At 32.6% G+C, this 15,201-nt stretch overlaps 2 protein-coding genes across 11 annotated transcripts in view; both read right to left on the bottom strand.

The window, feature by feature from the left end:
- Positions 1-15,201, bottom strand: part of pycr3 (pyrroline-5-carboxylate reductase 3) — a 540,655-nt gene that overhangs the window by 276,069 nt on the left and 249,385 nt on the right. The gene's annotated exons all lie outside the window — the stretch shown is intronic.
- The window catches only part of phactr1 (phosphatase and actin regulator 1), a 59,948-nt gene that overhangs the window by 23,609 nt on the left and 21,138 nt on the right, over positions 1-15,201 (bottom strand). For 6 of the 10 annotated variants that reach the window (XM_087296290.1, XM_087296291.1, NM_001353933.1 and 3 more), the window contains exons 2-3: positions 7,593-7,757; positions 4,185-4,265 (exon numbers count right to left, since the gene is read on the bottom strand). In XM_087296290.1, the coding sequence (XP_087152416.1) occupies positions 4,185-4,265; positions 7,593-7,757 (246 nt within the window). The remainder of the gene's footprint in view (positions 1-4,184; positions 4,266-7,592; positions 7,758-15,201) is intronic. The other 4 variants (XM_087296292.1, XM_087296293.1, XM_087296288.1 and 1 more) reach the window with 1 other exon arrangement.

Raw genomic sequence — 15,201 nt, 5'->3', positions numbered from 1 at the left:
TATTTTGTGTCTGACACATTTAATATTGCATTTTAAAGTACTGATTTATTTTATCATGTGAACATATTAACAACAGAACAAACAACAAAACATCGTCATGTACCTGCAGTGTATTTAACAGCAAAAAATAGAATAAACTAAATAAAACAAATTTAAACAAATTCAACAAATATTAACAACAAATATCAAATATTAAACAAATTTTAATATTATCAAATTATATATATATATATATATATATATATATATATATATATATATATATATATATATATATATATATACACACACAACACACACACACACACACACCCATATATACACTGTATATGAAGTCAGAATTATTAGACCCTCTGAATAATTTTTCCCCAATTTCTGTTTAACAGAGAGAAGATTTTTTTCAACACATTTCTAAACATAATAGTTTTAATAACTCATCTCTAATAACTGATTAGTTTTATTTTAAAAAATTCAATGGGCGGCTAATAATTCTGACTTCAACTGTGTGTGTATATATACGATTTATATATATATATATATATATATATATATATATATATATAAATCATTTAACTGACACCATTAATCGGTAAAAGTGCACTCTTTTGGTTAATGGTGGATCGGTTATTATGAGCATCCCTATTAGAGATGCGCGGATGGGCTATTATTTCATCCGCAACCGCATAACAAAATTCATCATCCGTCCGCCATCCATCCGCAGTAACATTTTTGACCAATTTTTAAAACAGCACCCGCCCGCCATCTGCTGATTAGGCTCTTTATTTGAATGGCTTATTCCTTTTTATTATTAAATGAATGTTTCTTTATTGCTCATTATAGAATAGAGAATGACTTTAATGTAGACATGCAGTTAATCCAAACGTGCAAGTCATTAATTGACGACGCTTTGAAGTGACGCTAAAGATACGAGGACGTGTCTTTTCACTTGATTCGATTCCTCGGTCCTTCTTTTCCTTGCATCCTTCCCTCGTACCGTTATCCCGGTGGGGTGGAAACAAGAGGAAAGAAAGCAAGGAAAGGAAACGAGGATGTACAAATAAGAAATGAGAAGCACCCGAGCTCTCAGAATATCAGCAGTGAACTCCGTCTCCAATCGGCGCACAGGGACAAAAGTAAATAAATAGCCTAAATTAAACGCACTGTATTATACAACTTTTTTTATTGTAGCCTAATAGAAAACGCATTGACACATCATTTCAACATGCTGCTATTTAGCCTACTACTAAATGCCTATTTCACTTTATTTTTAGTAAATAGATAGAATAATAAGTCATTTACATTATAGCCTAATAATGTTTACATTTGTAGTTGTCCATAGCAACCCCAAAAACGTACCTGCTTGCCTTGCACATCTAATTAATGGGCACAGTTTTTCGACTATTTTTTTATTTATTTATTTTTTATTTTTTGCTGTGGATGTTATTGAGCTTGTAGAAATCGGAAAGAACACCAGTTCTGCGACAAGATGAACCTTTATTGATATCTCTATCAGACAATACCTATTTTATATGCCAAAAGAAATAACAGGCAGTAAAAAAATATTAACATAAATATCTTAATGTAGGCATATAGGCTATAGTCGCATGCTTTGGCAAACAGTTGAAAAATTTTTTAATAAAAACGTCATATCGTGCCTAAGCCTTATAGGTTCAGTCACCCCCACAATTAGAAATTAAATTAGAAAAATAGATTTGCCATCCCTCTTTGAGCGAACATAAAGTCTGACCAGGCTAAGTGCATGTATGACAGTGTCAGGATTCAGACGGGCGCGCCTGCATAGCCACTATAATGCGCCCTGCTGCACTGAAGGAGCGCTCGCTCGCAGCACTTGTTGCTGAAATGCATATAATTCTCTTGGAAAGGTGCTGCAGTCGTGGGAATGTCTGGCCTTATTTCTCCCTAAAGGAAAGTAGATTTTCCTCTGCTGATCCGTCTATACGGAAGTTTGTAGAGGAATACTTCTGTACTTCATCCAGAATTAGTGTATCCGATTCCTCCTCCCATTCTGTGAAGTCAGTCATAGGCTTTTTCGTTGGTGCGCCAGCTATGCCTATAAAAACAGTACAACCGCCCGCCACCCGCCCGAATTTAATTAAAATATTATTTTTTCGTAACGTCATCCGCCCGATCCGCGGTTTATCCGCGGAGTCCGCGGCTATAACCGCCAACCGCGCATCTCTAATCCCTATTACCAAGGCAACAAAACTTGTCATAAATCTGTCATAAACATGATTGTCATGAAGCCATTTTAAATATGTCATGATTATTTATTTATTTATTTATTTATTTTGACCTCATCAACAGTGGTACAAGCTGAACTTGTTATTAAAATGTCATTAAATATCAATGACGCTTTTAAAAATGATTTGAGAGAGCAATGAAACTTTTAATAAGATTTTATATCAAGTTGTCACAACAATGTCATCTTTGCATTTAAAATGACATAACTAAACAAATTACACTTAACACTGGAATTACCAGAATTCTACACTCACCGGCCACTTTATTAGGTACACCTTACTAGTGCTGGGTTGGACCCCCTCTTGCCTTCAGACCTGCCTTAATCCTTCATGAAATAGATTTAACAAGGTGCTGGAAATATTCCTTAGAGATTTTGCTCTATATTGACATGATACCATCACACAGTCCATTCATGATGCCAATCTCCCGTTCCACTATATCCCAATACCCCATTTGAGTACAGTGAACTCCATGTCGAGCTCAAGAAACCAGTCTGAGATGATTCACGCTGTATGACATGGTGCGTTATCCTGCTGGAAGTAGCCATCAGAACATGAGTACACTGTGCTCATAAAATGATGGACATGGTCAGCAACAATACTCAGGTAGGCTGTGGATTTGACACGATTAGTACTAATGGAGCCAAAGACTACAAAGAAAATCTCCCCCACACCATTACACCACCACCACCAGCCTGAACTGCTGATACAAGGCAGGATGATCCATGCTTTCATGATGTTGAGGTCAAATTCTGACCCGAGTATCTGAATGTGTCAGCAGAAATGGAGACTCATCAGAGCAGGCAACGTTTCTCCAATCTTCTGTTGTCCAGTTTTGGTGAGTCTGTGTGAATTGTAGCCTCAGTTTCCTGATCTTAGCTGACAGGAGCGGCACCCGGTGTGCTCTTCTGCTGCTGTAGCCCATCCGCCTCAAGGTTGGACGTGTTGTGTGTTCAGAGATGCTCTTCTGCAGAGCTCGGTTGTAACGAGTGCTTATTTGAGTAACTAGTCTGGCCATTCTCCTCTGACCTCTGGCATCAACAAGGCATTTGCGCCAACAGAACTGCCGCTCACTGGATATTTCCTCTTTTTTGCACCATTTCTTTTAAATCCAAGAGATGATTGTGCGTGAAAATCCCAGAAGATCAGCAGATGCTGCCATGTGATTGGCTGATTAGAATTTTGCGTTAACAAACAGTTGTACCTAATAAAGTGGCCAGTGAGTGTATAACTACTAGAATTAGCATAGCGGTCATTCTGACCATTCTCATACAAGATGACATATTGTCATGTTGTGATCATTTAGATAGCTATGGTAAATGAAGACAGAAATACTCAGCACTTTTGTGTTTTGCAATTTTAATAAAATATCAATGTTAAAAAGAAATACGCACATATTTAGGAAAGGTCAGGTTATGATTATAGTGTTTTATTTCAACTATTTATTAACTCAGTCAATTAGAATCAGTAATTTGAATAATTTGAGTATCTGATGATAATATATTTATTCATTACAGGGTGCACACAAACATACTCAGCTGTATAACTTTTATTTACTGTTCTTAACAAAAAAACAACATATTTTCGTCAATTTCACGCACACACATGAAAAAGCTGTATTTATTTAGTTTCTGTTGCTTACTGAAATGCCCCAAATGGATGTGTACTTGACCGATATAGCATCAAATCCACATAATCAGTGCTAAAGCACGCAAACACTGCACAACTGTCGCTACAGAAAGCAGAAAGGGTCTGATTTAATTTCTCCCTAATTATAAGCAGCCAGTACATTTGATCCAGCGACAGCCAAAGTCAAACACACCTAATCTGAGTTTTACAGCCCTGTTCTGAAGCTGATGCATTCGCTGTATTTCCATCATGACTGCGCATCATGCAAACGTGTGTTCTTGTTTCTTCTCTTACCTTTCTCATAGACTTCCTTCAGCACGCCTCTCTTGATGAGCTCTTCTCTGCTCTGACGCATCGACATCTTCCTCTCCAGCACTGAAAAATCACCAACAACAACAACATGCATTAGTTATTGAGTTTGCTTTTCAACGCTGTTTTGTTTTAAATCTGAAATACAGCAACAATTGTTAAACATTATTATAATTAAAGAGCTTAAAATGACCAAGAGGCGACAATCTAGTGTAATTTGGGAAACAGCCACTAGAAGGCGCGATAGAACAACAGCATATTTTAAGTCTGTAAAATGAACTATTAAAAATGCTGATGATTATGGTAACAAATGTTGTATTGTCATCTTTCAGGTTGTATCTCAGCTTTAATGCGCTTTTTAAATAAATTTATAAAAAACAACGCAGCTGCTTGCCATCGCGACAGTAACTTATTCACAAATTAAAAAGTCAAGGTCTTGAATAACACTCCTTATACAGGGCTCGAAATTAACCTTTTTGCTTGGTAGTACCGGTGCTCCTAACTTTAAAAATTTAGGCTCATCAGCCAAAATTTAGTCGCACCCACCAATTATGAGCACCGTTACTACAAGTTTTATACAAACATATTTATTGTATTGGAAATCAACACTAATCAAACTAACAAGCAAAAAAGAATAATATTAATATATGCAAGCGTGAGGAAAATATGTCTCAACGAAATCCCGTTATCACAAGAAAATACATTTTTATAACAAAACTGAGTGAACATAGCATACACGGAGCGCTCACCGGCCCTGCACACACTGCATGAATGAATCTGTTAACGGTATAACTCTGATGTTCTCACTTTTGACTGTCGGATATCGCACTGATGCTTTTGACACATACTGTACCTTATTATATGCATACATGTTAACAGCAATACTAGTCTTTTTAGGAGTAGCGATGTTAGTTTACTCAGTGCAAGCCCGTTTGTGATGGTGTACGTGGTGTTAAATTTGACATATAGCTGCCCCTTGCACGGCGGACAGCATCTGGCGATTATATGAAGGCAAAAGACTTATATTAAACAGAAGCTCTCGTGCTAAATGTGGCAAACAGTTACCTGAAAACTCCATCCCACACACTTTTCATAGCGGACTTGAAGCCAATAAGTCTTCTACTCTTGGAAAAGTGTAGATGGTGGATTAACATTCAGCACATGATCAGTATGTGTCATTATTTGTAACTAGATGGTTTCTAAAACTAAATCTGTCAGTGTTATGTGATCTTCATTCTCATCTTCAGCGCTTTACAATTTTTCGCGGTTGTAGCTCTCTCTGTCATCCGAAGCCAGAAGGCGCTGAGTGATTGACAGCTGATATTAACCAATCATTCGCGTTTAGTGCTAGAGCAGTGGTGGGCCAATAAGAAGAGCGCGAAGGCGGGGCAAACATTACGGACTAGGCTTTGTTTACTGCAGCAAGTTGACATGACAACTTTTTTAATCCATTCCCGAGCGCTGCGTTTCGCTTTTCAAGTACAGACAAACAGCTTAGAGATGCATTCTGCGTGAATGTCTCCCGAATCCGCGCATGTGCGGAACATTTTGCAGTAAAAACTGGTCGCACACAACAGTTTTAAGCACTCGCAGAAATGCTCCCAAATATATTTTAAGGTCGCATAGATAAAATTTCGGGCGCATATGCGACCAAAATGTTCGCAATTTCGAGCCCTGTTATAAATCCAGAAATCAGCCAAAACAATTGAGATGACTATAAAAAGTAAAGAATAAATGCTTTCATCAGGGAGTAAATACCTTTCAGATCGAGTAGAGCTGGAAAAACCAATGCAACAAGCTCACTTATCATCAGGAGACATGACTTATACATACACAATTAATTTCAATTCAATTACACATTTGTATTTTAATTTATTACATTTTTGACAAACTTTTTTTATGTTTTTCTTTTTATAAAATAAATGTAAACTTAAAAATTATATTTTATTTGGCAGCCAATGCTGAGATCCATAAAGCAGATTGATCTAAACTTAATATTTGCTGTTTGACTATGGCGATTATTTACTTTTTCCCCTTCCACTCCAATTTATTTATTAATTTTGTATTTTTTTAAACCTATTACGACTTATTTTATGCACATAAAAATATGAATAAAATTAGGAGTGAACTTGAATCCATCTGTATTTGCTTATGTATGCTTGTATAACAAAGTGTGCCGCAAGCCTGTGTTTGAGTGAAGGTCTCGGCCGTTAGATCGCCCCCTGGGGGCTGGCTGCAGTACAAGTCATAAAGCCCGCCTCCTCCGTGTTAATGAAGGAGACTTGAGCCCAAATAAAAAAATGTATTACACTTGCAATAAAATGTCCTGAAAGATGGTTCTGGTGGATTAAGGCACTGGTTATTGTGCTGAAATAGGTGCAGATCTTCATTTTTGTAAACAGTTTGTTTTTAGCAGTAATTTAATGCTGGGCGTGTCATCGTGATTGACAGCTGTGATTGACAGTTTCTCAAAGCAGCGCGTCTGAGCTTCGGCAGGAGACTGAAGTGTTATTATTCGATTTCTGTGTTATTTTACCATGACAAAATGAGTTCAGCAGTAAACTACAGTTTCTGACATACATGATCCTGGTGGAACACTGTTTATTCGCTAAGGTCAGGGCTTTTTTCGAGCTTTATTAGTTTGCTGATACACGCCTAACCACCCAGATAGCAAAATACACTCGGGCCAGTTCCGGCTAGATTCTCGCCTGCCGGAGACTTACCCCTCAGAGCTCCGACTGACTACCTCTGCTGGACCTACTCCGGATGCCTGGACTCACTGCCCGATTCCAGCCCGAGTCAATCGAGAGCCAGATGCTGTGGCCGAGCAAGCCGGAATCAGCCCGCGACGCCACGAGTAGGTTATGCGCTGCGGCCCGGAGCTGGCGCGATTGAATATATAAAACCCTCATATTTGTTAACGTTATTACATCCATTTGTGTTGATATGACAGCAAACGCATGCTGAGAAGTTCGGGGGGCGTGGTTGATTTTACATAAAGCGTTTGGTTGGAAGCTCGACTCCGCTCATTTTCGCGGCTCCTCCTCTGGCTCCATCAGACAGTCCTTCTGCGCATGTCAAGGCTCCAATTTCAGCAGTCTTTTGCGACAGTTTGTGCCCGTCAAGCAGGCGTTTTGCCCTCAAGGCGTTCAATGGGAAAAGGGGCTGTCGCGTTTTTTACAGTCATTGGTGTATAATAACATGGTGTAAAACAGATTAAGATTGTGCATAATGTTAATGCATGACAATGGTGCGGTGAGCTCTGACAATTTGTTTCTTTTTCTCAAATGATTTTGAAATTGTTGTTTTATTGATTCAAATGTCAATAACAAAAATCTGACTTTGTGAGCTGAAGGGGAATTCCTACAGCATCAGAAGTGTGCAGTGTTGTACCTGCAGACGTCTGCTTGAACTTGTCGCTCTTTTTCTTTCTCCATTTCCAGGGTTTGAAGAGTCGTCCTAGACTGGCCAGCTTGCTGCGTCTGCGGATGGGTGGAGTGTGTGTGCCGGGCACCAGAGAATCTGAGCGCATCGCCGCCAGGCGCTCCGCACCCTCTGCTGGACACAACAAACACACATTCATTAAGGAACCAGTACTTTAAAAGGAGATCTATTGTGCAAAGTTCACCTTTATAAGGGGTTTAAACACAATCAGCAGTGTGTGAATATATCCAGCCTCTAATGGTCAAAATGTATTCATTCTATTGTTTATGATCTCAAACAGTCTGCAGAAACACTGTGATTGACATTCTCCCTTTGTATGCATCATCAGAAGGGGAAAGCCCCGCCCACTACTGCCCATCAATCCCTTATAACCATAAACAGCAGCCCTGAGTGAGAAGCAGCCGTCTGCCCATTAGCCATTAGAGTGTTTGAGCTGCTGAAGATGATGTCAGGATTATAGATGTGGAGTTTTAGATGAAGCACAAATGAACAGCGACAGGAGTCTCCATAGACTGAAGCACAGATAACGGTAATCCTGTTTTTGAATCTGCCACTATGCTGACACACAGGCATTTGTAGCTCCGCCCTCTTCTAAAAAGAGCACAATCTCATTTGAATTTAAAGCGACAGTCACCAAAACGGCACAATTAGGATCAAAGCCTGAAAGGGTCAGTTTCAGACAGATAGAGAACATTATCTGTGTGCTATTTTCAGCTTAAACTTCACACACACACTCTAGAGACATCAGAGAGGCATTTCGCATCCTATACAAATATATATAGTCAGTCACAATTGATATCCATTGCATTTTTTTTGGTAAGTTAGCAAAAGCACACTAGTTATTACACTAACCATACTATAAAAACATACAAATACACAAACTTATTCACACATTAAAAAGTTAAGGTCTTGAATAACACTTCTCCTAAATCCAGAAATCAGCCAAAACAATTGAGATGACTTTGAAAAGTAAAGAATAAATGCTTTCGTCAGGGAGTAAATACCTTTCAGATCGAGTAGAGCTGGAAAAAACAATGCAACAAGCTCACTTATCATCTGGAGACATGACTTAAACAGACATTCCCGTCTCCTTTCTTCCATTTTCCTTTAATTTGTATGACTTTTTCCATTCGGCAAGTCAAATAAACCAGGGCAAAGACGTCTATTAGCATTCATACGCTCAGATTAAGGAAAATCGCAAGTCAAGTATTAAGTGTACACTCTTTTAACCCCAGGAGAATAATGCTTCAGCGCTTTAATAATCCACTATTCATTTCTCAGAGTGACTAATATGCTCCCTCGCTGACTGTAAAGTGTGCAAGAAGCCTTCATTATGACTTCATGTGCTTTATTGCATCTGAGTCAGCAGGAATCATGTATTAGTGGACACTCATTTCTGCTATCATTGATTTGTATGTGCTGAAAATAGTGAGGAGTGAATGAAATCAGTGCCCTGCAACTTTCAGCAGTTCATACACTACGGCCAATTTTTTTACCCAATTCCCCTATAGCGCATGTGTTTGGACTGTGAGGGAACCCAGAGCACCCGGAGGTCGCCGTGCCACTCTGTTTTATGTTCAATCCACTTAAATTTGCAAAAATAATTAAGTAAACTCAATCCATTTGTGTCGGGACAACATGACCCAGCATTTTTTACAGTGACCACACGGCAAAAAATGCTTTTCTTGCTTAGATTTTTGTCTTGTTTCTAGTCCAAATATCTAAAAGTTCTTAAATCAAACATTTTCCAGATAAGTAATACATATTGTCTTTTTTTAAGAAATAATATGCCAAGATGAAGTGAGTTTTTCCTTAAATCAAGCTAAATAATCTGCCAATGGGGTAAGCAAAATAATCTTATCACAAATTGAAAAACAAGATTATTTTAAATAATAATAATACAATTTTTTGGTCCTAAAGTAAAATAATAATAATGATAATAATAATAATAATAATAATAATAATAATAATAGTAAAATATAAAATATATAGAAAATATAATAAAATTTAAACATTACCCAGCTAAAAATTTTATTCATTTTATTTTAACTTTTAATATTTAAAAGACAAAAAAATCATTAAAAACAACAAAACTACAAAACTAAATTTAGCCACAATACCTAATAAATAAATAAATAAATAATAATTTACAAAAAAAGTATTGTACAATTTGCTGCTGCTCATTTCTCCATTAAATTTATATTAGTTTTTTCATTTGTATGAAATGTTACCAATATTTAAATTATTATGCGCTAAAATAACACCTAATTGATTTACGTTCAATCTACTTAAATACACTTCAGCGATTTGTGTTGTTCACAACGTGATAGAATTGTGTAGAACTCAGTACTTTTCACAGTCGCTGACAGCTATAAAAACAGATAAAAACCATTTTGGGTCTAAAATATAATAATAATAATAATAGTAATAATAATAATAATAATAACAATAATAATAATAATAACTATAATAGTAGTAATAATAATAATAATAATAATAATAACTATAATAGTAATAATAATAATAATAATAATAATAATAATAATAATAACAATAATAGTACTACTACTAATAATAATAATAATAATAATAATAATAGTACTAATAATAATAATAATAATAATTATAATAGTAATAATAAATACATTAAAATAAAATTTTAAAAGTATTGGTTAAATAACAAATATTTAAATAAATCTTATTATAACTTCATATCTATTTAATATTCAAAAATAATTAAAAACTACAAAGGCTTAACTAAATTTTGCCACAATACCGAACTATAAAATACATAAAATATTACTTAAGAGGTTTTTGTTGAATTTGCTGCTGCTCATTTTTCCTTTTCATTTATATTAGCTTTTCCCTATCTAAAAAGGCTTACTTATATTTAAATTATTATGCAGGCAAAAAAAGTTTCTGAAATAAAACAAACATTAATTGAAATAAAGGAAGCACTGTGACCTCACAGCAAAAAGACCGCTGGTTCGAGTCCCGGCTGGGTCAGTTGTCATGGGTTTCCTCCAGGTACTCCCGTCTCCCCCACAGTCCAAACACATGCGCTATAGGGGAATTGATTAACTAAATTGGGCGTATTGTGTGTGTGTGTGTGTGTGAATGAGTATGTATGAGTGTTTCCCAGTACTGTGTTGCAGTACATTCAAATTTTAAGAAGAGCAAAGAAACAAACAAAAAAAGAAAAGGAAAAAGAATCAAATTTGGTTAAAATTCTGTAGTTTGTATATATATATATATTGCAATATTTTGTATGAATTTAAATGTATTATCTTCCTGTACTGGAGATGTTAGTGGCTAAAATATTATTTGATGAAATATATATTCATTTAATAAATCTTCAAATGCACCAAAATATATGATCTACATTCATAAAAATGTTCATTTTAGGGTGTACTTACTGTAGAAAAACACTTTTTAATATCAATCTGGATTTGAAATCTGTTTTTCCCACATGGTTCAAAGCCAAATATTCAGCATCACAGCTTTACAGCTTCAGCGTCACTGAAAAATTGAAACTTCTTTCATAAAAAGACTTGAAATAAAAGGCTGTTTTATTAAACACAGACGCAGAACTCAGTGTGTGTGTCTGCTGGACGCTCCTCTGGGAAACTGAAGCATTCTGGATGTTTTCTCCTTCACTGGTGTAAAAATAACCTGCTGGTGCATTAAATCAGGTCAGCAGGTAAAGGAAATGATGCTGTTTTTTTCCAGAAGGGCTTTTCTGCTGAACGTTCTCTTCAGCTCCACGTCTGACCAATGAATGTAGGTCACAGAAAAAAAACACAACACAACTATCACATGTGGATTCAAACTATAGCTTATTTAACATTACAGCGGCTGAAAAAATTGTTAAGGCTACTTATATAAAGTGAGCTGAAACAACACAATTCTTGAGTTTTTTGGGACAACTCAATTGTTTTATGTTCAGTCCACTTAAATTTGCAAAAACATTTAGTTAACTCAATCGATTTGTGTCGGAAAAACATGAAGGAACTGTGTGGAAGCATGAATTAATATACAGTGCGTTGTTTGCAGGATAGATTATAAAAATTCTATAGTCCATAATATAAAGACTTAATTAAATTAAATATTAATTATCTAATTTTATTATTACTATTATAAAATCTAAAAATGAAAATGCTAAATATTTCATTTATTTTAAATATTATATAATTTATTTCATTTTATATAATTATATTTTATATAATTTAATAGAATATCATATTTTTATTTAATAGTTTTGAGATATAATGACAATATGCAGTGTAAATTCTATCATAGTCTATAGTTAATAATTAAATGATACACAGGAAATAAACAATTTAAGTAATATATTTTAATCTTAATATCTGAACATTTAAAAATATTACATATTTTTTTAAAAAGTGCAATATATTTAATATATTTTATATATATTATATCTAATATTATTACATTAAATATAATTAAAATGTAATATATTTTAATATATAATAGTTTCAAGAAATAATGACAATACTGAGTATTATTTCTATAAATCAGTCGGTAATTAGATTTAAATGCACAAGAAATAAAATATTTATTATATTTTATTGTTGCTATTATGAAATCAAAAAATCTAAAATTCTATTTAATAAATAAAAATACTATATATATATAACATATTATAATTATAATATATAATATTTAGAATAATCTATAATTACATTTAATGATTACAATCAATTATTAATTTAAATGATGCACAAAAAATAAAATATTTAATAATATATTTTATCATTATATAATATTCAAAAAATCTAAAATAAGTTTTTTAATGAGAATATTTTTTTCATTCACATTCTTTTTTGGCTTAGTCTTTTTATTAAACAGAAGTCCCCACAGCGGAATGAACCGCCAACTTATCTAGCTTATGTTTTACGCAGTGGATGCCCTTCCTCCTGCAATCCATCACTGGGAAACACCCATACACTCTCATTCTCACTCTCATACACACAAACACACACAGACACTACGGACAATTTCGCTTAACCAATTCCATACAGAAACGCCAACTGACGGTCACTGTAAGGTGACAGCGCTAACCATTGTGCCACCACAATATATTTTAAAAATAATATATCATATTTAATATAGTTATATTTAATATAAATAAATTAAGTATATTTTTAAAATATAATAGTTTAAATTCCATAAATTATAGTCGAACTTTTGTGATAAATAATTTGTTATAAAATCTTTCATATTACTATTATAAAATATTAAATATTTTTATAAAAATACAATATATTTAATATATTTTAAAAAGAGATAATCAGATTGGGGTTGGGATGCGTCACATCATGGTGTGAGGAAAATATTAAACTGAAGTCATTACTTTTAAAATTGCTGTTAAACGTTTTGTCAGTTTTCTTTTAATATGTTTTGAGAAATAATAACAAAATGAACTATAAATTTTTAAAACATTTATTCTACAATCAGATTTATAATTGCTACGTTATATATTATAAAATACAATATAAGTTATACAATATTTGTAAAAAAGAAAAGAAAATCAGATTTGATTTGTGACATCATGTTGTGTTGTCTAGAAAATATATCATTTAATTATTATTTACTTTCTTTTAATGTATAAAAGTTTTGAGAAATAATGACAATATGGAGTATAAAGATTAGAAATCATAATCAATAAGGCTAAAACTGATAAAACGTGATTCTTACACAAAATAACAAACATGTAAGCACTATTAAGCAAATTAACAAAAAACGTGCATGTGGAAATCCAGCCAGCAGTACACCATAATATAGCTTTTTATTATATTATTATTTCTATAAAGCAATACAAAATATTTAGGACATAATACCAATAAAAAAAAATGCTACTCATATTTCATGCGTCAGATCCTGCTGTGTCATTGCAAGGTGATTCCTATTTTCTAATTACAAAAATACAATAACTAAATAATAATGAATATGCTATAATACAGTATAGTATTATTATAATAATCTTGTATATTACATTAATGTTTTATATTGTATATCTTTATGTTGTATTCTTAAACATGTATATTTTGCCTATTTTTGTTAAATTATTGTGCATTTGCATTTTGACTTGTATTATTATTATTTACTATTCTTTTTTGTATATTAGCATATATTTAAAAATTATATTTTAACAATGTATTCTTTTATAAATAGGTTTTTTGTGTGTATACTTATTTATACATTTTAATAAAAGTATCATCTTGTTTAAATATGTATATTTTGGCTATATTTTTAATTATTGTGCATTTAATATTTTGACCTAGTATTCGTTTTTGTATATTTTGTATATATACATTACATTTTCGTTGGATTCATATATAATGTTTTGACTATTTTGTAAAGTTTTTATGCATTTAATATTTTGACATGTAATATAATTTTTTTAGTGTATTGGTATACATTTATACATTACATTTATGTTGGATCCTTGTGTAATATTTTGGCTATTTTGTATAATGCATTTAATATTTACACTTTTTTAAATTATTGTGCATTTAATATACTGACCTACAGTATTATTTTTGTATATTTGTATATATTTATACATTAGATTTACATTCTTATATAAACTAGTAAGTTTTGCGTATATTGTAAAGTTATAACGCATTTAATTTGACTAGTATAGTATTCTTTTTGTATACTTGTATATATTTATATGTTGTATTTTTATATAAATACATACATTTTGCATATTTTGTAAAATTATTGTACATTTAATATTTTGACTTGTAGCATTATTTTTTTGTATATTTGTATATATTTCTACATTTTAATCCAGTCTTATAGAAACACGTGTTTTGCCTGTTTTGTAAACTTACGATGCATTTAATATTTTTCCCTATAGTATTATTTATGTATATTTGTATATATTTATACATTATATTGTTGTTCTTATATAATCAAGTATGTTTTGCCTATAAAGTTATTATGCCTATAATTTGCCTTGTATAGTATGCTTTTCGTATATTTGTTTATACTTAAGTATGCTGTATTTTTATATAAATACGTATATTTTGCTCATTTTGTAAAATGATTGTACATGTAATATTTTGACTTGTATAGTATTTTTTAATCCAGCATAGTCTTATATAAGCACGTGTTTTGCCTATTTTGTAGTTATAATGCATTTATTATTTTGACCTATAGGATTATTTTTGTGTATTTGTATATAATTATACATTATATTTAAGTTCTTAAGGTATTTAAGTATGGTTTGTCTATTTAAAAAAGTTATTACGCATTTAATTTGACTTGTATAGTATCCTTTTTGTATATTTGTATATGTTTATACATATCAATCCAGTTTAGTCTTATATAAACGTGTTTCGCCTACTTTATAAAGTTATGATGCATTTAATATTTTTACCTATAGTATTATTTATGTATATTTGTAAACATTTATACACTATATTTACATTCTTATATAAACAAGTTTGCCCATATGGTAAAGGAATAACAGATTTAATTTGCCTTGTATAGTATGCATTTCTGTATATTTGTAACTATTTATATGATG

The sequence above is a fragment of the Danio rerio genome, chromosome 20 (genome assembly GCF_052040795.2).
Source record: "Danio rerio strain M-AB ecotype USA chromosome 20, GRCz13ab, whole genome shotgun sequence".
Lineage (NCBI taxonomy): Eukaryota > Metazoa > Chordata > Actinopteri > Cypriniformes > Danionidae > Danio > Danio rerio.
This window is presented reverse-complemented; position numbering and strand designations above follow the sequence as displayed.